At 47.1% G+C, this 26,154-nt stretch overlaps 1 protein-coding gene across 2 annotated transcripts; it reads right to left on the bottom strand.

The window, feature by feature from the left end:
• On the bottom strand, positions 1-26,154 carry ASB9 (ankyrin repeat and SOCS box containing 9). Of its 2 annotated transcripts, XM_021680719.1 has the most exons (7): positions 25,872-26,154; positions 17,819-17,898; positions 10,366-10,473; positions 7,875-8,025; positions 5,393-5,527; positions 3,950-4,141; positions 1-199 (listed from the first exon to the last, which is right to left on the bottom strand). In XM_021680719.1, exons 1-7 carry the CDS (start codon positions 25,960-25,962, stop codon positions 75-77), a joined length of 882 nt encoding a protein of 293 aa, XP_021536394.1. In that variant the 5' UTR covers positions 25,963-26,154; the 3' UTR covers positions 1-74. The 2 variants fall into 2 exon arrangements, with proteins under 2 accessions (XP_021536394.1, XP_021536401.1); XM_021680726.1 differs by lacking the exon at positions 1-199 and having other exon boundaries at positions 3,918-4,141; positions 5,393-5,507; positions 7,867-8,025.

The following is a 26,154-nucleotide window of genomic DNA, read 5'->3' as shown; positions in this document are numbered from 1 at the left end:
ACCTGACTTTATTTCAAAATGCCAGTGGCCTCAACTCGGGGTGGGTTGTTTGTGATGCCAATCCCTTGACACATTTACATGTGAAGGAGAAACCGTTTCAGCTCCTCGGGGAGGACAAGTCCATTGATCTTGTGATGCTGCTGGGTCCTGAAGCACTTCCGGATCCTAAGGCGGCAGAGCTGCAGCAAAGAAGGGGGCCCTGGAGAAAGATCGCAAGACAAGCCACACGTTGGTGTCATTGATCTAAGGCTACTTCTCCTTTCCTTCCTGAAAGCAGACAAGCTGCAACATTGTCATAGGGAAATAACATGGTTCTGCTTAAGACCATTTTCGGGCTTTTGTAGTAGGAGGCATTTTTAGGCCACGTTCTCTCTTTTTCTGGTAGCTAGCTGAAATGAGCTTATTCGGTTTTGATTTAGAACAGACTGGAAAAAAAAGTCAAAGCTTAGTCTCACTAATGGAGGCTTAAGGCAGCTAATTTTGGAATTAGGAAGCCACACAAAATTCCCAATAATGAAAACGAAATTCTCGTTTAACAGCTTTCTTGTGTTTTACCTTAAAAAATAAGGTATTTCCAAAAAAAAATAAGGCATTTCTAGATACAAACATTTTTATAATTTAGCAATTTTAAGATATTCGAATATACTGAGCTATCAGTGAAGCCTACGGGTATGTTATCTTCTCCAGGCCTTTGTTTTCTGTTCTGCATTCAGAGCTAACCCAATGCTTCAGCTCAGAGGTGAAAAGTAAACGAGCACAAACTTTGCATCGGGAACCAGCCAAGAGCTTACATTTTAGGACAGTGGTTCTCAACAGGGGGTTGGGTGGAAGGGAAAAGGAAGGGAGACTTGGCAAAGCCTGGAGACACTTTTGTTTGACACCACTTGGGGGAGAGGTGTTACTAGCATCTAGCGGGTCGAGGCCAGGGATGCTGCGAAACATCCTAGGGTGCACAGCAGTCCCCAAGTGGCCCAAAATGTCACCAATGCTAAGGCTGAGAAACCCCACTATGAAGTAAAAGGATAGGAAACGATTTCCCCCTACCCCCACCCCCTGCACCAAACTGTAATGGGAACTCTCTTTTTGTTATTAAACACACACACAAAAGCAAAGCTATATACCCTCTAGAATCCCATAGAGCAGGGGCCCTCAATCCAGGCTGCATTTCAGAAGCACCCATCAGGGGGAGCTTTAAACCACAGGACGTTGGGCCCCACCCCAGGGCCATTGCTTCTGCTCATGCTGGGAGGAACATGTGCATCCGGATTTTTTAAAGGCACGTGCCCCAGGTCATCTTATCGTGGAGCCAGGGTTGAGAACACGAGTGAAAGGATACAGCGGCTCGGCTTTGCGACAGCAGCCCTACAAGCCGAGGAGCTGGGCAACCTGTATCAGCACAACGGTAGGCAAGCAAGTAAAAAGAAGAAATAAGGGCAGAGAGACCCCTCCACAACCAAAGAAAGCAATGCAGTCCTGTCAATGCGGACGTCCGAGCACATTCACAAGGCCCCCATCGGGCCTTAGGGCACCTTCCGGACTCTGTTCAGGGGACTCAAGGCAGCTACTAATGAACTGCTTCCCGGTGGACTCAAGGCATATGTTAACAAACTGCAAAAAGTACTCGGTGGGGAAACTGAACTTACTTCCATCTCACTAAGGAAGGTCGAAGGACGTGGCTAATCATATGCGCTAGACACGTGGGCGCGGACAACTGTGGGACGTACGGATAAAGCAGTATCGGAAGATGCAGAAAAGCAGGACATCCGAGGAAGGTCAGCGCAACTACCGCTACTAATTGAATACCTGCTGCTTACCCTAAGTAGGGTGATGCACAACAAGTGTAGCCTTAAGTCCCAGAAATAGAGCTGAAAACCCACTATAGCTCCTGCCATGCTGGGCTGAGAGTCATTTTTAGTTTTCATTGTGTGCCGTGAGTAAACACTGCTTTAGATGCTTTTCGAGGCCAGTGGGGTGGTAATACTCCTGAACTCCTTCCCTGGGACATCCAGAGACCGAATTTGCTGTGTTGGATCTGCAGGTCTGGCTCTCTGCACTTGGCCTGGCCCCACGCCCTGTGGGCTTCCAGACTGCTGAGAGGTGACCTCACCAAAACCCCAAAAATGACTCATGGAGGCAAAAGCAGCAGTAATTTTCTCGAGGAAAAATTACATTTTATAAAGCAGTGCGATCATTGACCACACTGTCACCAAAATGGGAATTAAAGGAATGAAAGGCAATGCAGGTGGGACACCTGGGTGGCTCAGTCGTGAAGCGTCTGCCTTCGGCTCAGGTCATGATCCCAGGGTCCTGGGATCGAGCCCCGCGTCGGGCTCCCTGCTCCACGGGAAGCCTGCTTCTCCCTCTCCCACTCCCCCTGCTTGTGTTCCCTCTCTCGCTGTCTCTCTCTCTGTCAAAAAATAAATAAAATCTTTAAAAAAAAAAAAAGAAAAGAAAAGAAAGGCAATGCAGGTGCCTACGAATGGCCTGCGGAATCGAGTGGAAGGGAAGAGTCAGTGGGGGCAATTTGAAAATCCAATGGGATTTTTTGCTGAGGCAGGGGATGAGGAACTGTAGATATAGATACTGATATATAGATATGGATACACACACACATATATACACACATACGCACGCACCCGCATGCACGTGTGTGTGTGTGTGTGCACGACTTTGTAACTTTAGGGGGCCATGAGGCACTTTTGCTTTTGTGGATCTCTTTCCCGAGTTAAAAAAAAATGGTATTTTACCACTCTGTCGGTATAAAGACACACATAATCCAGGTTGAGTTTTATCCCTTTCTTCCTTCGGATTTTAAAGGAAATGAACACATTTCTATGGGCCCCTAAAAACATGGGCCCCAAGCATTGTGTCATCTGTACCTGCTGGAGAAATGGGCCCTATATATAGACAGATAGAATTTTAAAAAACAATCATCGAAATGCAGGGAGAGTGGCCTGGTGATGATTAGTCACACTGCTTAACGTAAAGGGGTTTCTACTGAGCTGTGCCTTATGCCTGACACTGCTCACGGAGGACAGGCCTCGTCTGGAGGCCCTAAGGCAGGGCTTTGGCTGCAAGTATGCTGGGCAGTCGGAGTAGGAGGAGGAAGATTCTGTGGCCGCTTTACAACTTTGCACGGAGCTAAGCCTAATCCTCAGCGTGCAGGCAGAATACAACCCAATAACCTGCCATCAGAACCCCTCAGGTAGGGAAGCCTGCTTCAAAGTCCCACAACCCCGAAAACGTAACAAAACCCACACTTGAGTAAAAAAGCAGATCCTGAGCTGGCTGCTCTCCGTTACAAGGGACAATTAGGAATGCCATCGGAGGGGTCTCTGCTCCCAGCCCACCCCCAACCTCACCACCCTACCCCCTCGCACGGCTCTCAATGACAGTGTTTAGTTGTTTGGGTTGCAAGCGTCGGTTCCTATTTGTGGGGGGAGTGTGGACTTAGGTGTTGATTGACTTGCAACAGTAAATGTCTTCAGATTGCTGTCGATCATTAAAGGAAGACCTTGTAGCACTTAACGAGTAGCCTTCTTGCCCCCAGAAAGCAAGTGCAGCAGTTTGGCCCATGTGTAGTGCATCCCGGGGGCATGGTACAACCCCGAAGAGGATTCTGTTGCATCATCCTAAAGCATGTTTTAGATATAATATCGAAAGTTTAGAATAATGTTAACTCTTTCAAAGCTGGCCTACCCCATACATGAACACGAGATCATCCAAAACAGCCTGTCTCAACATCCCAAGCGACAGATGGTTCTTTACCACGTAACCGGGACCATACGTTGTTGGACACTAGATTATCTCAGCTCCCCACATTCACTGGCGGCAGAGAACGGTCTTTCATACAGTATCAGAAGTCAGAACGAGGTAAGTACCTGCCTCCTGCGAGAGCCCACAGGAGTCGCTATGGGTTAGGGCTTAGGTTCGGGCAAAGGAGAAGCACCTTCTCTCTGCAAGAAGAGCTGCATCAGGGGGCTCTCTGGAGGCACCAACTCCGAGGGACGTTTGCCTTCGGCGTTCTTGGCCTGGGTGTCCGCTCCGAAGTCCATGAGCAGCAGTGCCAGGTCTTCACAGGACGCTCTGGCCACTGCATGAAGAGGGGAGTCCAGACCTCGGCCTTGGTTCACGCTGGCTCCTAAAGAGTCACAAGAATAACAGAGGCAGCCAGGGAGCAGAGTCCAAGCGTCCCCCTTCTCACAGCACTGTGCCCCAAAATCCCTTAACAAAAGTGCTTCGACAGTGGGCCTGACAATCCCGGGAAAATGGGAGATGACTTCATTCCATTGAATAAGACGGGGAAAGTGCCATCAGACGATGTGACTGAAGGTACAAGACGAGCTATATAGCATACGAGGTTTAAAACCTTGCCTCTGAGTGCTGACCACAGGCGTGCTACCTACAAGTAAAATCCTCTTCAGGAGTAAGGTGGATTTCTAGGACCACCCCAAGCCAATTCCATCCCTACGCTCTCTACAAATCCCCAGTCTGGCCAGCTGCAGGCTCCCACCAGGACATGTGGGGACATGTGGCTTTGCCTGAGCTGCTGTCCCCCTCGTAAAATGGAAACCGATGCCCACTGGACAAATAGTAACTGGATTGTTCCGGTACTGTTCTTGGTTTTGTGAGGATGAGAAACCCTACCCATCCCTGACGAAGACCTTAAAATCTACCTAGAGCATTGGGGGTGCGGGGAATGAGGGAGGGAGAAAAGGACAGTGGGAAGGAGGGAGGGAAGGAGAGAGAGAGAAGGAGAATGAATCTCCTAATTCATGGCAATGGCTGCCAAATGAGTAGAAGGCAACAAGAACCACAGGAATGTTCAGGGGAAGGGAAGGGTTACTGGAGTTTTAAAGAATAAGCAGGACTCAGATCATTACAAGGGTGATGAAGTGGAGTTCCAAGGCTGAAGAAGGGTCTGGACAACAGCAGGGAGATGAAAAAGAATGATGTGACACGGGGCTTTCCGAGGAACACAGAAGATCGACAATGAGCTAAAAATGGGGCAAGCTGAATCTCCAAACCAAGGCAAACTGCAGAAGAAGGCCCTGGGGGGAGGCCGAGCCCGGCTCCAGCAGCTGTACGAGTCCTGCGGGGCTAAGAATGACTGGCCGGAGGGAGGAGGTGAGACGGAAGGCGGGGAAGAACAGACAATCACCGAGGACCACCCTGGGAGGAGATACGCTCATCATCATCGTTCTCATTACAAGTGAGAGAGCCAAAGTGCGAACAGTGTAAAATCTATCCTCCCCGGGAACACAGCCACCCTGAACCCTGACCTCGTCTGACGCCGTGGCGCACACTCTTCCCCCTGCTACAATACAAACTGCTTTAAAAGATGTTCGGGTTACTTGTCATCTTTCCTTGTTCCGTGTGCTTTTTGCATTACCTGACTCAAGAAGCTTCTTGGCACAAGCCACCTGCTGGTTTTCACAAGCCAAATAGAGCGGCGTGCCCAGGTGGCCAATGTCATGGTCCACGTCGCCCCCGTGAGCCACAAGGGTCTCCACACATGCCACGTGGCCTGCAGCCCAGGGCAGAAGAAAGACATTCTCTTAGCCAGGGAAACACCACCTTCCCTCTCTCCTGCGTGCTTACACTTGCCACGGACCAAAAGCTATTTCCCAGTTACTGGGTTGCCTGGAGGAGGTTCTCTCTCTGCAGCTCCGGGCAGAACTCCACTGGGGTTTCCGAGCCACGGGAAGCAACCAGCAACCTATTCCAAGTGGCTGTGGCTTTTCAATCAGACTGAATACAGAAATGGAAGGGGGAGTGGGCAGAGGGCTGGAGGAACAGGGACTGCACGTAGGCCTGAAGAAGAAAGGGCATGGTATGGGCCATGGGCCCGGGGAGGCAGCCCAGAAGCTCACCCACGGCCGGCCCGGGGAGAAACAGGCCACCGTGGACACAGGCGAGGCTGAGAAGCAGCTGCCCAGTCCAACCCGAGTGGGGCCCAGCCTGGCAAACTAGGTTGGTGAAAGCCGAATCGCTCTTGCTTGGTCTAGAATGTCATGCTTTCAACAGTACTCCTTTGCGTTTCTCTCTCTCTTTTTTTTTTTAAGATTTTATTTATTTATTTATTTGAGAGAGAGAGACACAGCGAGAGAGGGAACACAAGCAGGGGGAGTGGGAGAGGGAGAAGCAGGCTCCCCGCTGAGCAGGGAGCCCAATGTGGGGCTCGATCTCAGGACCCTGAGATCATGACCTGAGCCGAAGGCAGGCGCTTAACCAAGCCACCCAGGCGATCTCTTAACGAAGAAAAGTCAATGCTTTGGGAGATAATTATCATAGGGATGGATTCAGTGAAATAGGGCTGCTGTAAAGGCTCATGGGGAGCCATTCTGTGACAGCCACTGAGGAAATAAACACTCTTCTGGCCACGTGTGGTCATGATGGTGACAATGGGGAGAAGCAGAACTTGCCATTGTTTTGTACCAGAGTTAAGAGTATCAGGAAAACTATGGTGTTATGAAAAGAATTACCCCAGCTGAAGAAGTTCTGGAGACCTAATATACAGCATGGTAACTGTATGCAACAATACCATAGTGTATGCTTGCAATTTGCCTAAGAGTAGATCTTAAGTCTTCTCCCCACACACAAAAAATGGTAACTCTATCAGGCGATGGATGTGTTCATTAATTTGATTGTGGTAACCGTTTCATAATGTAGGTGTCTATCAAGTCATCATGTTAGTACACCTTAAATATATACAAGTTCATTTGTCAATGATAACTCAGTAAAGGCCGGCATGGTGGAGAATTACCCTGAGCTATATATAGCATCTTATATTTCCAAAAATTGCAAGTTTGTTTCACTTAGAAAACCTAGGTGGGGGGGTGGTGCCTGGGTGGTTCAGTCAGTTAAGTGTCTGCCTTTGGGTCAGGTCATGACCTCAGGGTCGTGGGATGGAGCCCCATGTCGGGCTCCCTGCTCAGCAGGGAGTCTGCTTCTCCCTCTCCGTCTGCTCCTCCCCCTGCCTGTGCTCTCTCCCTCTCTGAAAAATAAATAAAAATTTTTAAAGTCTTGAAAAAAAAAGGAATATGATTTTAAGGGTAGTTGGCTCAGTCGGTGGAGCATGCAACTCTTGATCTGGGGGAAGGGGCTCCCTGCTCAGCGGGGAGTCTGCTTCTCCCTCTGCCCCTCCCCCTGCTTATGCTCTCTCTCAAATAAATAAATAAAATATTTTTTAAAAAAAGAAAACCTAGGTGGCCCTGAGACAATATTCTTTAGGGCCCTAAAAAAAAAAAAAAAGAATAGAATAGAATTTGTTTTATAAAATAATTTGAGAGGCATCTGGGTGGCTCAGTCCATTAAGCGTCTGCCTTCAGGTCAGATCATGATCCCAGGGTTCTGGGATGGAGCCCTGTGTCGGGCCTGCTTCTCCCTCTCCCTCTCCCCCTCCCCCTGCTTGTGTTCCCTCTCTCGCTGTCTCTGTCAAACAAATAAGTAAAATCTTTTTTAAAAATTATTTAAAAAAATTAATAATTTGATTTTTCTGGGGTCATGGGTTCAACAATGTATTCCACACATCTTGATGGATAGTCTACCATGTGCCAGACCCTGTTCCAGAACCACAGCCGTGAACAACATTCCAGATGCTCTGAAAAGGTCATTCCCAAACTTTTTGTGCATCAGAATCACCTGGATGCTTGCTAAACAAAACACAGATGGCTGGGCCCCACCCCAGAGTTGCTGAGTCAATGGGTTTGGCGTGGGGGCCAAGAATCTGCAATCGCCTGCCAGGCCAGGCTGATGTTTCTGGTCCCAGGGCCCCACACTGAGAAAAGATCCCCTAAAGACACCCTTCCTCTCACAACAGTAAGATGTCTGTTGAAGGAGGGGTGGAAAACGTAAATTCTCAACAGATTTACCTCTCTTAGCTGCTTCATGGATGGGGGACGCCAGATCACTCGCCGGGTGGGGGCTGGCCCCATGTTGCAGAAGCAAATTCACACAGTCCTGGCTGCCGCTGACACACGCATTGAACAACGGGGTGTGCCAGTCAGTGGTGACACCATTCACCTGGAAAGAAAAGCTCCAGGCTGAAAGCAGGCAGTGGGCTGTCCCGGGTTCAAATCCAGGCTCCACTACTTTAAGCTGCTATCTAACTTCTCTGAGCCTTCAGTTCCATAGCTATAAAATGAGGACCAAAATGCCAAATTCCACAAGGCTGTGAAAAACTCAATGAGGTAAAGCACTGAGAACATGTTACTGAATATTCTATCACTTCCCTGCCCCCAGGAACATGAACTTTGAAACTAGTCAGGATAATCCTAAATAGCTTACAAACTAGTATCCCTGCTTTAAACATTCCATTCTAGACCCATCCCACCCCAATCCAGTATCCTTTCCAGCAGTGAGAGTAACCTTTTAGAGATGTTACTGTATTATTTTTTAAAAATTTAAAACAGGACTTTCACAGAAATAGAGGGTAAATATGTGCCGAAGATTTTCTAGAACTAGTGAGATGGTACAGCTGGCTCAAGGGAGAATTTATATCTTCAGTCAATTAAATGCTGAAATAAATCTGCTAAAAGATACAAGACTGGTTAATGTCCTACAGGGCCATCAAACTAGAGTCTTTGGGGCCATCTTTTCTAATGTTGGAAATCCGACCAAAGCTTACAAGTTCACATCTGACTTCACAGTGTTTGGGCTATCATCAAATAGGGAAGAGCAAAGCCAAACGCAAATTTTCTACATTATTAAGTGAAGATATTATGAAGACGATGAAATCATTCTCACAAGCCATTTCCAAGGAAGGCGAGGACTAGTGAGGCACAAAAGATGTCCAGGGTGCCAAGTTTAAGGGGACACTCCCTCCCAGGAGCACGCAAGTGCTCAACAACCCTCAGAGGGAGAGGCTTCCTACAACTGGCACCTTAGGTGTCTCTCAGCCTCTCCACTGTCCTAGCCCTGTGTCCACGAGTGCAGTAAGTTTTCCTAACCCCAGTATAAACCCGATGATGCGCTCACCTACAGCTCTCTACTACTGCTCTCAGGACAAAGCCCATTTTCTTGGCAGGGACAACAAGGCTGTTTGTGTTCTGGCCCCTCTTACCCACTCTGCTCTGCGGCCATAAGGAGTGATTTGAAGTTAAAAAAAAAAAAATTGTTCACTTCCGCTTCCAAGTCTTTGCATTTGCTCTTCCCAGTGGGTGGGAAGCCCATAACTTGCCCCAACCCACGACTCAGCGGGCGGATTCCAACAGGTCCTTCGCGTTTTGGCTTAGACATCATTCCCCCAGGAGGCCTCTTCAGATTTCCTCTCTCGCCCCATCAGAAAAGGCCAGCAACACTTCTGTGTGCTCCTAGCAACCACCTTAGTATTCACGCTTGTCATTTGGTGGCAGTTTGCAAAAACGACCACAGATTCTCTGCAGAGTATGCATATCACTTTGTGACGCAGTATTGCAATTCCTGCCATCACAAGATGGATACTTCTTTTCCAATCCTTGAATCTGGGCTCACCCACGGGACTTGCTTTGCCCAATGTGACAAGAGCAAATGGGAGGCAAGCCGAGAGCTTGCCTTCTTTTGATGCTCTTGGCATCCCTGCTACCAGGGGAAGCAGGCCAGGCCACCAGGGAAAGGATGAGAGAGAGACCACACAGAGGTTTCCTGTCTCCCCAGCCACCCCAGCAGGGTCATCACGAAGCAGTCTGCCCCAGCCAACCTGTCAGCTAACCTGGAATGCCTAAGTTAGCCTAGCTGAGGTGAGCCAATCCAGGCCAGACCTGAAGAACTATCTGGCCAGCACAAGGAACTGTGAGATAAATAAATGGCTCTTGTCTTAGGTCATTAAGTTGCGGTGGCTTGTTACATGGCCAAATATAACGGGTAGACACAGTGTTTGGTAATCGCCCACTGGGGCGGAGATGCTGTACATGCCACAAAGCTCTTTCCTCTCTCCGGGGCACACAGCTTCATTGTTATTTTCCCCCTCTTCTCAGCTATGGACTCTAAAAGCTCAGAACCTAAATAACTTATCCAAGTTTCCAATATTAGCAAATGGTAGACACGGTTTGGGACCATTATTCAGGTCTTATGGGGCCAAACGTTCTATATTTTCTATAATATTTCATTACCTTCCAGCCATGGGAACAAAGGCAGAAATCCAACAGCTATTTATTAGTAGTGACTGTTAAAGAAAATGATGCAGACTCAAACCATTACTCCCTAGCTAAAAATTCAGTACTTCATCTATCGCTAAGGCAAAGCAGCTTGATAGATGTAATACTTTTGAAAAACACCCCTCTTCGACCTTCAAATCAGGCTGGTCAAAAATGTCAGAAATTATTCAAAAGGGATGGAAATGGGCATTTGTCGTGGTTTCTAAGACATTATTTGAGTCACACCTACCTGAGCTCCATGCTTTAATAAAATGTTTGCACAAGAGGGATGACCTCCGAGACAGGCCTCATGGAGTGGGGACACACGATCTGCGGTGATGAGGTTCACAGGCCACCCCTGCAGGAGACGAAGTGGGCAGAGTAAGGGGTGCAAAGCCACAGCTCCACAGGGTGGCGTTCCAGCCACACATCCAGCCCTATGACAATGCTCCCAGTCTGACAGTACGCTAAGGTGTTGCTAATGATGTCAAACAAACAAAAAAGGAACTTTCGTGCAGCTGGTGAAAGGGTAATATGCCACAGCCACTCAGGAAAACAGTTGGACAGCCTCTTACTAGAGTTGACGAGATGCATCCCTGTGACCCAGCAATCTGACTCTTGGGGATACACATTCTAGACTGACTTTTATCTTGTTCTCCCTCTCTGTTGTCCTCTCACTTGCTGGCTTTTTGTCTCGATGAGGTCCACGACAAGGATCGGAGAGCAGTCTCCAGCCAACAGCCACCCAGGACCTGAGGCCCTCAGTCCAACAACCCGGGAGGAACCAAACCTTGCCAATGGCCACGTAAGTGAGTTAGCACTCAGGTCCACCTCTAGTCGAGCCTTCAGATGTCTCCGTCTCTGACCCTCACCTTGACTGCAGACTCATACGAGTCCCTGACCCAGGTAAATTGTGTCTAGATTCCTGACCCACAGACACTGGGAGCTAAAACAGGTCTATTACATGAAGCTGCTGAGTTTGGGGGTAATTTGTTACACAGCACGAGATGACTAACGCAGGGCCAAAGCATGAGGTGAACCTCCACAGACAGAGGCAGAAAGTCCTAAGGCTGAGGGGCGATTACGTTCTCACTCTAGGTACTCGAGGTCCGAAGAGCCAAGAGAGTTGTCAGAAGGCCCTGGGGTTCATCAACCTCTGGGAAAATATGCTCTCCAGGAGATGGATTATGAGCCCAAACCAAGCAAAATATCAAAAGAACTCCAGGAGAGGCTCCACAGATGTCCTGATCATGGAATACATTATCCTTAACAGGAGGAAACTGGGTACAATAAAAGTTGTTTTTCTTGGGACACATTAGTTAAGAACATGGTTAGTTTAACTAATGACTTGGTAATACATTGTACCTTTTCTTCCCCTAATAGTTAAAATTTGCCTAAAATCATTCCACTGAATTGCCTCCCACATCATCATTCCTAACAAACATTCTTCCACTTGTGTGACATTTATGAGTCAGTCAGCCTCCTGATCATCCTGTCCTGTCGGCTTTTATTCTCTGATGGGTGACCTCATAGACATACGCCTGAGTCAACAGGATCCTGAATCCAGAGCCTTTCTTTGGGTGGACCTGGGGAGGGGTTCTGGGAGACTCGAAATAACCCGTAAATTATTCTCGTAAATGAGAAATTCCAACATCCCTTACAGTAGTTTGCCCCCCCGGCCCTGCTGTTCACAGGGAGGGAAGGGACGACATCTTCCCCTCCTTTGTAACCTTGCATCCCCTCTGTACCCAGTGAGCACTGAATAAATGCTTACTGACCACCGACTCAAAATTGCATTGATCCCTTCACAAGTGCTGCGCGTGGACTTGAGCGTGGCATCTATTTTATTTTATTATTTAATTGGAGACATCCCCTCAAAGATTTGTTCTCAGATCCTTCTTTGCCCCCCCTCAATGCTCTATATTTGTCCAATCTCTTCCACTTACACTGCTAGAAAACACAAGAAATTCGTAACTCCCCGGGGCAACAGATCATGAGATGAAAGAAGACTTGCCCTTTAAAGGAATTACGTATTAGGTGTTCTGTTATTACCAATGTACTCCTCCGGTTACCAATGCCATTTCTTTTCTTTCTTTCTTTCTTTTTTTTAGACCATTGCCATTTCTAAGCAATCATTTGGGTACTTCTACATAAACCCAGGTAAATGAAAATGCAAAAAAGAAATGAGTTACAATACAAAAAGTTTTCACCACACATTACGTAAGCACATGACAAAGAGGGTCCTTTACCTTCAGGTTCACTTTGCAAATGTAGGACTGCCCATATAGTCCCTCACTGAGCTACGGCGCTACTCTAAATGAATGGTGGCAACTGGTCAGAACTATCAACAAATCTGAATCCTAGAATATCATCAGGTGATTTTTAACCCATTACTTCACACAGAGTCTGATCCCCAGTGGGTTCTCAGGTTTTTAAAACATGGATTAAATGGCTTATCTTTAACCCTTTCTGTAATCAATTGTCCCTCATCTCAGCCTATCATCAGATGCTCTTTTTGACGGGGCCTGGGGGTTGGGCACCCACAGTGACACAGCGCTCGGTACCTGGCAGCTTTCTGTTCCAGCCTCAAACCACATGTCCCCCGCCCACCCCCCCGCCTGAACCAACCTGAAGACTACAGGAAGGTTCGGCTTTTTCCTTTGTCCTGTACACACCTGACACATCATTCTCTACACGCAGGGCAGAAGGTCACGAGCAGCTGTCTCCCTCACGTTCATCAAACCCATCATTCCCTCCTGCTGTAGCAAGGAGATCAAAGACACCTGATGTGAGGACTTCTTACATTCCCCTCTCCCCACCTCTAAAATCTCTCTGCATGTCTCCAGTCTTCTGTTCTTCCATTGCTCCTTTCTTTGAGAAAGAAACATCTGAGCTCACCCCAACAGCCCGCGACCTCACCCGGTCCCTCTGCCACCTCATGATTTGCCTTCAGCCACCTTCTCACATGCATTCCCCAGCTCTCTCCTCCTCAGGCACACTTTCCTTTTGCCTTTTGAAGTCTTCCCATCTTCATTCCTGACCCTCTACCAAACTTCCATCGAAGGCTCTTCTCCCCTTTGCTTCCCTCCCCTTTATTCAAAAATAGTCTGTCCCCATTGTCTCTACTTCTAGCCCTTCTCTCATCTACCAGCACAATCCTGCTGAAACTGCTTTTAAAGATCACCAGAGACTTCCTACTTATTGAATCCAATATATATTGCCCTGTCCTCTGCCTCCTTCCACCTCTGGATTTGCTATGTATTCATCCCAACCTCGTGAACCGTCTCCTCTGGCTTCGAAAACCAAGTTCTCCCTGAAAAAAGCTCGATCTCTGACTTCCTACTGTCCTTTTCTGTCTCTCTCACTAACTGTGTCCTTTTCCTCCTCACATCTCCTAAATGCAGGCATTTCAAGGATTTGCCCTCAGATCCTTTCTTTTTTCTCTCAATACTCTCTACATATTGTATAGGGCTTTCAAAACTAAATCTCTGCCCCTGGTACATGTTTCTAATTTCCTGCTAAGACATAACCACCTAGAGACCCAACTAACAACATAAACTGAGCCTCTGCCAACAACCAAACTCTCCCTGAAAAGGGTTCCTTGTCTCGCCAGCCCGAATTCTCTGAATGGCCCCACTATCTTGTCTCATACCTAGGATGGAGACCTCAGAGCGGGGGTAAGCAGCGTGATTCCCAAGTTCAAATGCTGGCACCATCACCCAACAAGCAGTGTGACCTTGAGCCAGTTACTTATCTCCCTAAGCCTCAGTTTCCTCTTTTGTAAAATGGGGACAATTGTACCTACCCTATAAGGTTGTTACGAGGACTAAGAAATGATGTATGCTTAGCACGCTGTAACTTGCAGGCAGTCATGATCTGAGATTTCTTCTTATTCTTTACCACTTAGCCTTCCATTAGCTGCCACATCTGAAAGATCTGGTGTTTCAGAACACCAGGATCATTCCTCGTTTCCACTTGGTAGTGACTTAGCCCTTTGAGGATTGCAGGGGGCAGCATAAGGAGTTTTATTCAAGGAACTGAACAGCCAGTCTCCACCACTTGCTTGCAGCCAGACCTTATTGCTAAGGTTCTCGGTCTCGGCTGTGCCTTGGAATCACCTGGGGAGCTTTCAAACTCCTGATACCCAGGCTGCATCTCAGAGCATTTGCCATATAATCAAAGGAGGCTAAAGTCAGGTATCAGGATTTCTAAGAGCCCCACCTTATCCCAGACATCTCAAGGCGATTCTAATGTGCAGTCCAGATGGAGAACCACCAAATTAAGGTCCCATGGTACCATGATTGCTTTCTGCTGACCTAACAAACCGCTACTGTTTTTTAAAATAAATTTTTATTGAAGTGCAATAAAGTCCATACAGCCTAAGTGTCAATCTCAGTGAATTATCATAAAGAAAATATACATGTTATCACTACACAGGTAAAAAGCTTGGTATCATCGGTCTTTTCACATTTACCCCTTCCGCTGGGAAGAGCCGGTAGTACCATCTCCTACGTGAAATCTGAATTACCCCAATTACTAATCAGCATAGTGGGATACATTTACTGAATATTTACGAAGTGCCAGTCCAAGTCTCTCGCTCATTTTTCTGTCGGGTTGCCTATCTTTTTTTGTATTAATTTTAGACAAGGAATACAGGCCCTTCATTGGACGGATGGATGGATGTACATATATACATAGCAAATATTTTCTCATCTGTGGCTTGCCTCCTTGCTTTTTAAATATTGCCTTTTGATGAAGAAGTTCTTAATTTTAATGAAATCCAACTTATTGGTCTTTTTGTTTCTTTCCTCCTACTATTTCTTTCACGTCCAATTGCCTTTCTCTCTCTCCTACACTATCATAATGGTCTCTTTTATTAAAAAAAAAATCCTTGAACAACGAAACCGGAAGGGGAGACAAACCATAAGAGACTCTTAATCTCAGGAAACAAACTGAGGTTTGCTGGAGTGGAGGGGGGTGGGAGGGATGGGGTCACTGGGTGATGGACACTGGGGAGGGTATGTGCTATGGTGAGCACTGTGAATTGTGTAAGACTGATGAATCACAGACCTGTACCCCTGAAACAAATAATACATTATGCTAATTAAAAAAAAGAAAGAAAAAAAAATCCTTGAACATAGTGGTTCTACAGGAGCTTTTAAAAAACTACCAAAGCAGGGGGGGGCACCTGGGTGGCTCAGTCGGTTAAGCATCTGGCTCTTGATTTTGGCTCAGGTCATGGTCTCAGGGTCACAGAATCAAGCCCCAAGTCGGACTCAGCAGGGAATCTGCTTGAGATTCTCTCTTCCTTTCCCTTTCCCTCTGCCCCTGCCCCCTCTCTCTCTCCTCTCTCTCCCTCTCTCTCTCTCAAATAAATAAATAAAATCTGAAAAAAAAAACTACTAATGCATGAAGACTGCCCTAGTTTAAATCAGAATATATGGAGTGAGGCCCAGGCATTGTTGTTTTTTTTAAAACATCCCAGATATTTTAATGTGAAGCCATGGTGAAGAACAGTTATGGATTCAGTTTCTCCCTTCTTGGGCCAAACGAGAATTTCTTTCCTCTTTCTTTTCTCTTTTCTCTTTGTTTTATAGACATTTGAATGTTGGTCTTATTTCCCTTCCTAAAATATGTTTGGTTTAGCAACTGTGTTTGTCATTATTCTTTGATTAGCCGAAGTCTTACTAGATCGTAATCAGAAAATAAATACCATGTGTGATGACGGTAACGGGAATAGGTAATTTACATGACGCCACCTCAGTTAATCCTCGCAGACCCACATAAGGTAACCTAATAGACTGAATTTTTGGTCTTAATTCTTTACTCTCCCATAGCAGTGTAATACATTCACACCCTTGCCATCACCTCACAGTTAATAAAATGTACTTCCTTCATCCTTGACTTCAGACTTGGTCCTCCGACTTGCTTTGGCCAACGGGATGTTGGTAGATGTGACATGAACAGACCGGAAGTACCCTGCCCGGCTGGGCTTGCCCTGCTGTGCTCCAGCCTTTTGCCCTGAGGACGAAATTCCTCAGGTAGGCGGCTCAAAGAGGGATGGGAGGCATGCAGGAGAGCCGCCCCCAACCCACAGCTTGCAGCCAAGCCCAGCCTAGGCTGGCTGACCCAAGGACTCGCTGGCCAGAAATAAGTGTTTATTGTATTATGCCCCTCCGTTCGGGGTGGTTTGTTGCCCAGCAAGATCTGACTGATACAGGTCGTTATTGGAATGCTCATTTTATGAAGGCAGAAACTGAGGTTCCAAGAAGATAAGTTGCTCAAAAAATGTGATAGAGCTTAGATAAAGATATGGTTCCATCTGATGTGCAGTAAACATATAAATACTGATTATAAATGAGTATTGGTCCAATTTAATAAGTGATATATAAAAGCTACAGTGATCATTTTTCATCCTACCAAAATAAGGTAAATGTTTCATTTTATCTGAGAAGCAGCTTAACTGCTTTTAGCTAGAGTTATGTGTTACTATCTAGATTTCTGTTTATAATAGGCTGCTGCTAGCATAAGCAGCTTAAGATAGTGGCTTAGGGTAGTCTGAAGTTCTTCTTTAGAAATTGTTATCTTACAGGAGGATTTCTTAGTCTAGATAGATCCATGAAATTGGATTTTTTTTTTTAATTTAAAACATTTATTTTCACTGGCAACTACCTAAAATGTCTGATGTCCTTCCATTAGGAATCCAGACAACAAACCACAGTGGTAATAGCAGTACATACGACTGTCACTGAGAGCAATCACAGACACTTTTATTGCATTACGATTGTTGTAGACATCTAAAATATCTCAAAATACCCACTCAACCTACTTAGAAAATATGGTAGTTACTGGAATCGCCACTAAATCTCATTTAATGCAGTTCATTTGTTCTTTCGCTAATTTGATAGGTCTTCTCAGTATTGGGTTTCATGCATTTAAAACATTAGGCCAAGAAGGGGTCCACGGACTTTGCCAGACTGCCAAAGGGTCCAGGGTACAGAAAGGGCCAAGAGCTCCCACCTGAAAAGATCTATAGTCTTTTCAGAAAACAGAACATTCTGAACAAAAACTTTTGTTAGAATTTTGAATGATGATTTCAACTGTTTTTACAAGTATCTTTGCCTAAGTTCCCAACAATTTCAAACCAGCAAAACTCAAATTAACGTGTACTTGAAATTACACCTGTGGAGCGGAGAAACTGGTATCAAACTGGGCAGAGCCACTATCAGCTAGAGGTTCCGTAAGACTGAAAAGGTCTTTGAAATGGTAAGATTACATATTTAAAAAGACATTTTCAAGCATTTCTTTTATACCAGGGGTTTTCAACCTCCGAGCTACTGGCATTTGGGGCTGGATAGTTTCCTGAGGTAGAGGGCTGTCCTGCCCCAGTTGAGAAAAACTGTTTCGCATGATAATTTTCAAGAACACAGTCTATGGAGTGAAGTGAAAGCAACTTGAATGCACTAATCTGCCTGTTATTCACCCGATAGGTATAATAGTACCTATTATGTGCATAGAATTATACTAAATTCTAGTATTTATGCCAGCCTCCAGATAAAGAAATGATTAAAGGGGTCGGGATTCGCCTCATTTTGCCAAAGAGGAAATTTCTATCTTAATAAATCAGACTGATTTTTTTCTCAGCGTGGTGAGCGATAGGATATTCTTAATGTCTTTTTTTTTTTTTTTCAAAAGCCACATACCTGGCTGATGAGGTTCCTCAGAGAGAGCAGACGTCCATGGATGGCAGCTTCATGCATAGGAGACCAATCAGACACAACATCTGCATGGAAAGAGAGGAACAGGTTACATCCTGCTAACGCGCTATAGACCCAAGGCGCATCCTCGCCCATCAGTAAGAGCCCAAGGGGTCTTCCTGGATGCAGACATTGGAGTCAATCAGCCAAGACTCCCATGAGCCCTTCAGCATTTCCCCCTTCTACTGATGCTCCCAGTACACATTTTATGTGAAATGTCGAGATAGCTAAAGAACGAACTCCAGCCAGTCTTCAAACTGAGGACAAAAGAGGTAGACTGGGATGACTGACCACTGGACTTCCATTTACATACTGGTTTCAAAGGCAAAGGGTCCATTTCGTTAAGTGAGAGCTTCACTAATTACCAGCATTAGCGTGTTAAGCTGTGGTGGCCAGTCGAGCTTCCTGCATGAAATCCGAACTTGGTATCTCAGCAAACAGCACCATATACTAATAGTAGTAATCACATCATTACATACACCATTAGGTTTGAAATCAGATCTAAACAGAACCATATCTATTTATGGACTATCTTCTGTCCCAATATCAAGCACAAAGTAGAGTTCAGTCTAACCTTGTAACGGGGACATTATCTACCCCAAAAGGAAGCACGCCAGTGTGGTTGAGAGAGCTCTGAATTCAGACCCGCATGGCTGCTTCTGAGCTGTGGGTCCCCGGACAGGCTCTGAGCCTCAGTTTCCTTCCCTGTCATGTGAGGACAGCAATAAACTTACCCACAGCTCAATACCTATTAGCTACTATCATTACCCTGCCCTACCATTAAGCAGAGTCTTGATTATACCCCACCATCACTGCTATTTCAAACAGCAAATGTATTCTATGACCATATAGGAAGAATACACATTCTTCGGAAGGAAGCCTGTAAACCCTATCCCAACATATTAAATGGTTTCCTCTCTCTAATTGAACGTGGAGGTAACCCGAATGAGGCAGAGACCTGATTTTCCTCATCTCAAGCTGTGTCTGATTTCCAGAACAAACCCAGGAAGTCATAATGTGACAAGGCAGAATGGTCTGATAGCAGTCACGCCTCCTAAAGGAACTGGTGTGTCTCCTAAAACCTACGGAGACCTGGGCAACCAGGGCAGTTACTACCAACCGAAAAAGCCAGAAAGGAGGAGGCTAGGACATTTTGTACTTACCACGCGTTGGCTGAGGTCTGCCTTGCTATCTGGAGCTATCAAGGCCCTGGAAAATCTGTCCCAGGGAGCAAATTACTATCCTTCCAGATGGATTCATGAAGCCTTTATAGGTAAGAGGAAGCTGAACAAGCCTACCGACATGCAGTCCATCCAATGCTTTCCTTCTGGGGTCACTACGAGTACCTTACGTGAAATGGCTTGTCCTACCTCCAAAACCTTGTGCTCAATAGAAACTTGATGGCCTCGCAGCATTCTCTGAGGTTCCTGATTCTCTCAGGAAAAAAATATTGCTGTTTCTAGGGCTTGGAGCCTACCCTCCAGACTACAGATACGGAAAGATCTGTCTCCAAGTTAGAATTAAAAGGACAACTAATTCTGCACTCTCAGAGCTAATGCAAAATACAATCCGCACAAAATCTTGAGTGAGAAGGAAGAGCCAAAAATTAAGGTTTTGAAAATCCGTTTTAAAAGAAATTTGCAAATGGTACCTGAATGGATCACCATGTGCATGATGATTAATCCATTTCTCCTTCCAAGTGTTCAGCTGGTAAGAAACATACCTGGCACATTCCCCTTTCTTAAAGGGAGCTCAGATAATTAGAGTTGACAGCCTAAACAGTCCGGGCAGGTAATTTGGTTCCTAAATTGTAACTCTGTTCAGATTTCATAAAAATGATGCAATTATATTATCAACTAGAGACAAAAATGGGCTTTACTTTCTATTCCTTCGTCTTGAAACCATTACTCCTTCCATTTACAGTAAATAAAGAATTGCGTACTCCTTTAAGAGGAATAAAAAAGGGGGCGCCTGGGTGGCTCAGTCGTTAAGCGTCTGCCTTCGGCTCAGGTCATGATCCCAGGGTCCTGGGATCGAGTCCCACATCGGGCTCCCTGCTCGGCGGGGAGCCTGCTTCTCCCTCTCCCACTCCCCCTGCTTGTGTTCCCTCTCTCGCTGTGACTCTCTCTGTCAAATAAATAAATAAAATCTAAAAAAAAAAAAAAAGAGGAATAAAAAAGGCAACCTGCAACAGTTTGGTGCCCCGACTTTAGAATGTGGTATTTACAAAGCAGACACAGTCTGTGTCATCGAGAAGCACAGGGTGTTGCCCTGGTGCACGTGGTGGGAGGCTGACCATCTACATCTGTCTGTCTAACAACTTGATTGACTTATAACCTACATCCCTTCACCCACCTCAAGTGTACAACTCACTGGTTCTCACAGAGTTGTGCAACCGTTACGACTACGGTGTCAATTTTCGGACACTTCCATCATCCCCAAAAGAAACGCCTTGTCCATTAGCAGTCACTCCCCAGTTTCACTGTCCCCGACACCTGGCGGCCACTGATCTACTGTCTGTCTTTATAGATCTGCCAAAGTGAACATTTCATGTAAGTGGAATCACACGGTACGCGGTCCTTTGTGACTGGCTTCTTCCACCTAGCGTCAGGTCTCAAGGTCCATCCACGTTATAGTACGTATCAGTACTTCATCCCTTTCCATGGCCAAGTAACACCCACTGTATAGATAGACCGCATTTTATTTATTCGCTCATAGTTGATGGACACCTGGGTTGTTGTTACTTCTTGGCTGTTATTAATGCCGCTGCTATGAACACTCATGCGCAAATCTGTGCATGGCCGTTTTCAGTTCTCTTGGCTTCATACCTAGGTGTGGAAGCACTGTACGACACGGGCACCCAGTGTTTAGCCTTTTGTGGATCTTCCAAACTCTTTTCCAAAAGGGTCGTACCACTTCATCTTCCCGTCAGCAGTGTAGGAGGCTTCCCTTTCTAATTTAAAGTCATTTCAGACTAGCGTTCGGTAAGCCTATCATAACGCGTCTATCGCTCCTGCCCGGGAGAAAAACTTGGGTCCTGGCAAAGCCAAACTTCATCTCACATTTATACGAGGACGTCAGCCTCAGCAGGCCTCTGAACAACTGAGTGATTATGTAAAGACTTAAAATCGTGACAGTGGGTAGGGGGACATTTTTCTAGCATCGAGAGCATGGAGATATGTATCTATACGCCTACCTGCACACACACGGTTTAGTAAACACCGTAATTTGCAACAGGGACTGGTCCCCACACACTCTCTTTCGCTCTGGAACACACTGAAGAGATGGCGGAGATGGACGTCTTGTGTGGGTCCTGCCTGGGAAGATCAGGGAGAGGTTTCTCCAGGGTTTTCCGGAACCCACACCCAGGCAGGCACTGAGCTATGGATGGCAGCTTTGCCTGCCTTCCTGCTAACGCCAGAGAGAGCACGCAGGCCAGGAAAGGGGACCTATTCCCGCCAGAAGGCGCAAATGCTCCCAGGAGGAGACTAGATGAAGAGGGGACTCAAGGTCACCATCCCTTCTTCCACTGACCCCACCACCATCTTTGAAACTCAAGGGCCATTATCTGTACACGACACAGCCCGGAGCGTATGTTAAGGATTCTTCCCGAACCCTCCCTCAGCCAGGGTCTACTGGTTTTACTGCCAGAAAATCGACGCCCAAGTGGGGTCGCTGGCAATGCCACAGACACAGCAGCGGGGTTCGAGGTGAAAATGGGGCACGCCACGCTCCTAACCTACTTTTCACTCTCTTTTTTTTTTTTTAAAGATTTTATTTATTTGACAGAGAGAGAGACAGTGAGAGCAGGATCACAAGCAGGGGGAGTGGGAGAGGGAGAAGCAGGCTCCTGGCTGAGCAGGGAGCCTGATGAGGGGCTCGATCCCAGGACCCTGGGACCATGACCTGAGCCGAAGGCAGACGCCCAACGACTGAGCCACCCAGGCGCCCCAAAACCTACCTTTCTCTTAAATCGAGTCTCTGTCAAACCCTGCAGCGCATTAGGAAGGCTGTCATTTCATTTTTATTGCAATTCTGGAATGATTTTTTTTTTAATTTTCCATTATTTCAGAAGGGATTTTAAAGGCGTTAATTGGTACATTCTGGGGAGAGCTACTAACGAAGCTCTGAGCTCTGAGGCAGTGGCATAAATCTGTCTCCCTCCTAGGAAACGTTCTGCAAGGTCAAGGGGCAGAAAGGAGGTTGGGTGGCCGCAAGAGGGCGGGAGCGTCTGCCTTCGGCCTACGGGACGCAGTAAGGGGAGGCTCAGGGGTGTGCACCAACACAGCAGAGGAGCTGGGGGCTGGGTCACAATTATGATGGACCCTGGCTGGATTTCAGGACAAACGAAAAGAGGAGGAAGAGAAACAGAAACAGGAAACAGAAAGGCCCACTGAGGCAGCTCTTGGGCTAGTCAGACCTGTCCACTGTCATTCTTTCTCCAGCCCCATCGCCCAGCCTCTTCTTTCTTGGTCTCTGTCTGTCTGTCTCTCTCTCAGGCTGCCTTCTCCACAGGGACCGCACGGCAGCACCCATTCTGCCTGGTCAGGCAGGTTTCCCCAGAAAAGCCGAGGCACCCCGATATCTCAAAAGCCACCATGAGCGCATGGGCTTGCTTCCTTTCCGTGCCTGTCGGTGCCTGTCTGCTCCTTAAATGTGAGCCCACTCCCTACAGGGTGGGCTCGACTTTGTGAGGAAAGAAATTTCTCTACAAAAACCTGCAGGAGTGATGACCTACTCAGTGGGTTATGGGTGGTGTTTCGTTTCTCCTTCAGCGTATTCTCCTAAGTTGCTACGAGTAGGTATGCATTGGTTTCCTCGAGCCGCCGTAACAAAGTTGGCTTGAAACGACAGAAATTCATTGTCACCTAGTTCTGAAGGCTAGAAGTCAGATAGGAAGGTGTTGTCAGGGCCATGCTCTCTCCAGAGGCTCTAAGGAAGAATCCTTCCTTCTTTGCCTCCTCTAGCTTCAGGTGGTGACCATCCATCTTCTCTGGGTTTTTTGGCTTGTTAGACGTGTCACCCCAATCTTGGCTTCTGCTGTCACAGGCCTTCTCCCTGTCTTTCTCCCCTCTTCTTCTTATGAGGATGCCAGTCATTGAATTAGGGCCCACCCTACTCCAGAATGACCTCATCTTAACTAATTACATCTGCAACGACCCCATTTCCAAATAAGGTCACGTTCTGAGGGTTGGGGCTCCAACCTATCTTGTGGGGAGACAGAATTCAACTCATAACAAGGTATTTTCAGGGCAAAAAAAAAAAAAAAAAGACATTCCTTTGTCCGTTTGTTTGGTTTTTGCTCCCGGCAGAGGACCGAAGCATTAAACCAGTCTCTACGAAGAGCTGGGCTCTTCTGCATATCCTTTCCTCCCTGGCTTCAGAGAAGGAGGCCGAGAAAGACCTGCAAGCCAGAAAGGCGGCAGCCAAGTTCCCCCAGACGAACAGCACCTAGGCCCTAGTTAACCCCTGACCCGGTCCTGTCCTGGGGGACACGCTTCACCTGAGCTGAGTCTCTCGGCTGGGTCATTGGGAAACAGCGTTCTGGGTACTTGACGTTCCACACCTCACCAAGGCCAGGACTGCAGAAGCATAACCAAGAGCAATTCAGCTAGAACTGAGGTTGTGCCCAAGGGGCAGGGCTGGTGCCAAGCAGGGGGAGCCGGGCTCCACTCAGGAACGGAGCAGCAGAGAAGCCCAGGAGGGCTTCGTGGTGGCAGTGGCCGGGCTGGGGGGCGGAAGGTGAGGGGGACCTGGCCAGTCAGAGGCAGGGGACGAGGAAGGAGAGCAGAGGTGTCCTGCCATCTGCCCTTGTGACTTCTGCTTCTTTGGAAACTTTTCTTCCTTTAGTTCCTGGGGAATGACGACATCCGAATCTCTTCCTGCTTCTGTAACTCACTGGTCCTGCGCGCTCACCTGCAGGCCTAGCCCCGGGGCTCCATCCCTGGCTCTCAGCTCTGGGCCATGGGACCAGCTCTCCTTTCCCAGAATTTCAGCACAGCCCCTGCACACCACTCTGAGGTCTCGGCATCCTGACCTATCGCTTTCCCAGCGTCCGGGCCACATGGTCACGCTGTGTGCTTGATGTTCAAAGCAGAAGCCCTGTCCTCCCTTCCTCACTTTGCTCCCATGCCAGCTCCCGTCCCCAGCTTCTCTCTTACCTCGTCCCCTTGGCTGACATTAATTTAGCCTTCAAAACTTTACAGTTTCGGCTGCCTCCCCTCCTTTAGTCCCAATATTTAATCAAGCAACGTACCCTGAACACTCTCTCCTTTGAAATTGTCACCCGTTTCCCCTTTCTCTGTCATTTCCCAAATTCGAGCCAAATGTAAGCTCCATGCTTAGATAGTGAGTGCATGGTTCTCCAAGCCTGGTCCCCAAACAGCACCATCAGCATCACCTGGGAGCTTATTAGGAATGCAGACTCCCAGGCTTCACCCAGGCCTACTAGGGCATCAGGAGCCCTGGGGGTGGGGCCCAGCCATCTGCATGCGAGCAAACCGTCCGGGTGATGCCCGTGCATGAGACACCTGGAGAACCAGCGGATAAGTGCAGGAATTTCCCCTGATCCCACCATCCATCCTGACTGTAACCACCAAATTCATTTTCTTAACAGTCTTCCTTACTGCCAGAGCTCCACTCCAGAACCATCGATGGCTCTCAATTCCCTGCCTCATGAAGGCTTAACTCCACCGAGCCTTTTGCAGCTCCATGATTGAGTTCCATCTCTCCAAACTGGTCCTCAGCAGACTCCCTAAGACTATCTGCATCGTACTTGAGACAGTGTGTCCGCTTTCTAAGCACCAGACCTTTGAGTATATGGGCCCCTGCTCCCCTCCACCCACCAATCCTGCCCCAAATGGAGTTGGATTAGGACCTTTAGAAACCCTAATCAGTGAAAAGTGGCTGCCACCCCTCTCTGGAGTGGAAATAAAAATAAACATCATACTTAGGTATAAAATAATCATGTGGAAGTCATCCAGATTACTGATTCTTTCCCAAATGAACTTGGAAATATAATTTGCTGCTTTAAAAATATATTTATCAAATTCATTTTTTAAAAGCAATTTTTGGTGCCACTCTGCTTTCTACTGCTCCAAGTTTGTGCTCAAAAAACCTGATTAGTCCAGTTCTGCCTTTGCGGATCCAAATCCTACTTACCGTGGAGTGCTCTGTGCCTTTTACAAGTAAAATTGGATACACGGCAGTCTTATCCGCTCAGTCAGTGGGAGGGAAGGCATTTTGTTATTTTATTTCCTCTGGGTTTTTTCCCCCTTTCAGCAGCTGTATGATTGAGTAATAAATCCTACCCGACTGCTCAGTCCCTGCATATTGCCCCTCTGATAGACAAGTGTTATGGGCAGCCTTGCTAATAACATGAATCTGAAAGTCATCATTACTCCTCTAATGCTTAGACCCATTTTTCAGAATCCTTTCAGTCACCAGGCACCTGCTGAATGCTCACAAAAAATGACAGTTGCCCAGAGGCACGAGACTCTACAGTTAGCAAAGCCACCACCTGACAGGTAAGATTCATCCCCATAAGATGCTTCTCCAAAGTTTAAAAAAAAAAAAGTCTCCTTTTAAAGTGAATCAATCAGGACTCAATGTTTGGACATCATTTATGAACCCAGCCCCACCTACATGCCAAATACCTAAGACCTTTTCATAAATCTCTTGGCAGTAAAAATATCCTATTTATAAGTTTTATACCTCCGATGTAATATACATGATACATCTGGCCCACAAAGGATAATTCTTTGGAGTTGACGTTTCTACTGGTGAATAAACTGTGACAACTGACTTTGTACAGTCTCTGGGACTCTGCAGATAGAGGTGTACACCTTTCTGAACAACCGTGTAAAGGATAGATACCTTCCAGAGCTGCGGACACACCCCAGATAGAGCCCCTGCAATCACCCCGCCCTCTCCTCCCCTAAGCACGTTAGACAGCCTCCCCAGCACCCCAGCACTCGGGTTCCACAGCCCATCGACTCACCCCCCATCCATGGGTTTGAAAGGAGCCTGGTGTCAGGAGGGTCCCCTGGCCTCAGGAACTTGCTGTTCCTGCCCCGTGGTTCACCGTCCATGGTGCCCTCCTGGGCCGGGCAAGCTCCGTGCTCCACTTCAGTTGCTCAGGAGAGTCCAAATTCCATGCTCCCCCTGCTCCTGGGAATTCCAGTGCTGGGGCTGGCTGAGCCTCACCGTCCTGGTCAGACGGTAGAGAACAGCAGAGAACAGAACAGGCGGGGTAATCTGAGCACTACCTGTGGTCAGACAGA

Source organism: Neomonachus schauinslandi, chromosome X (genome assembly GCF_002201575.2).
Source record: "Neomonachus schauinslandi chromosome X, ASM220157v2, whole genome shotgun sequence".
NCBI lineage: Eukaryota > Metazoa > Chordata > Mammalia > Carnivora > Phocidae > Neomonachus > Neomonachus schauinslandi.
The sequence above is the reverse complement of the archived record's forward strand: the minus strand, read 5'-3'. Positions and strand labels throughout refer to the sequence as shown.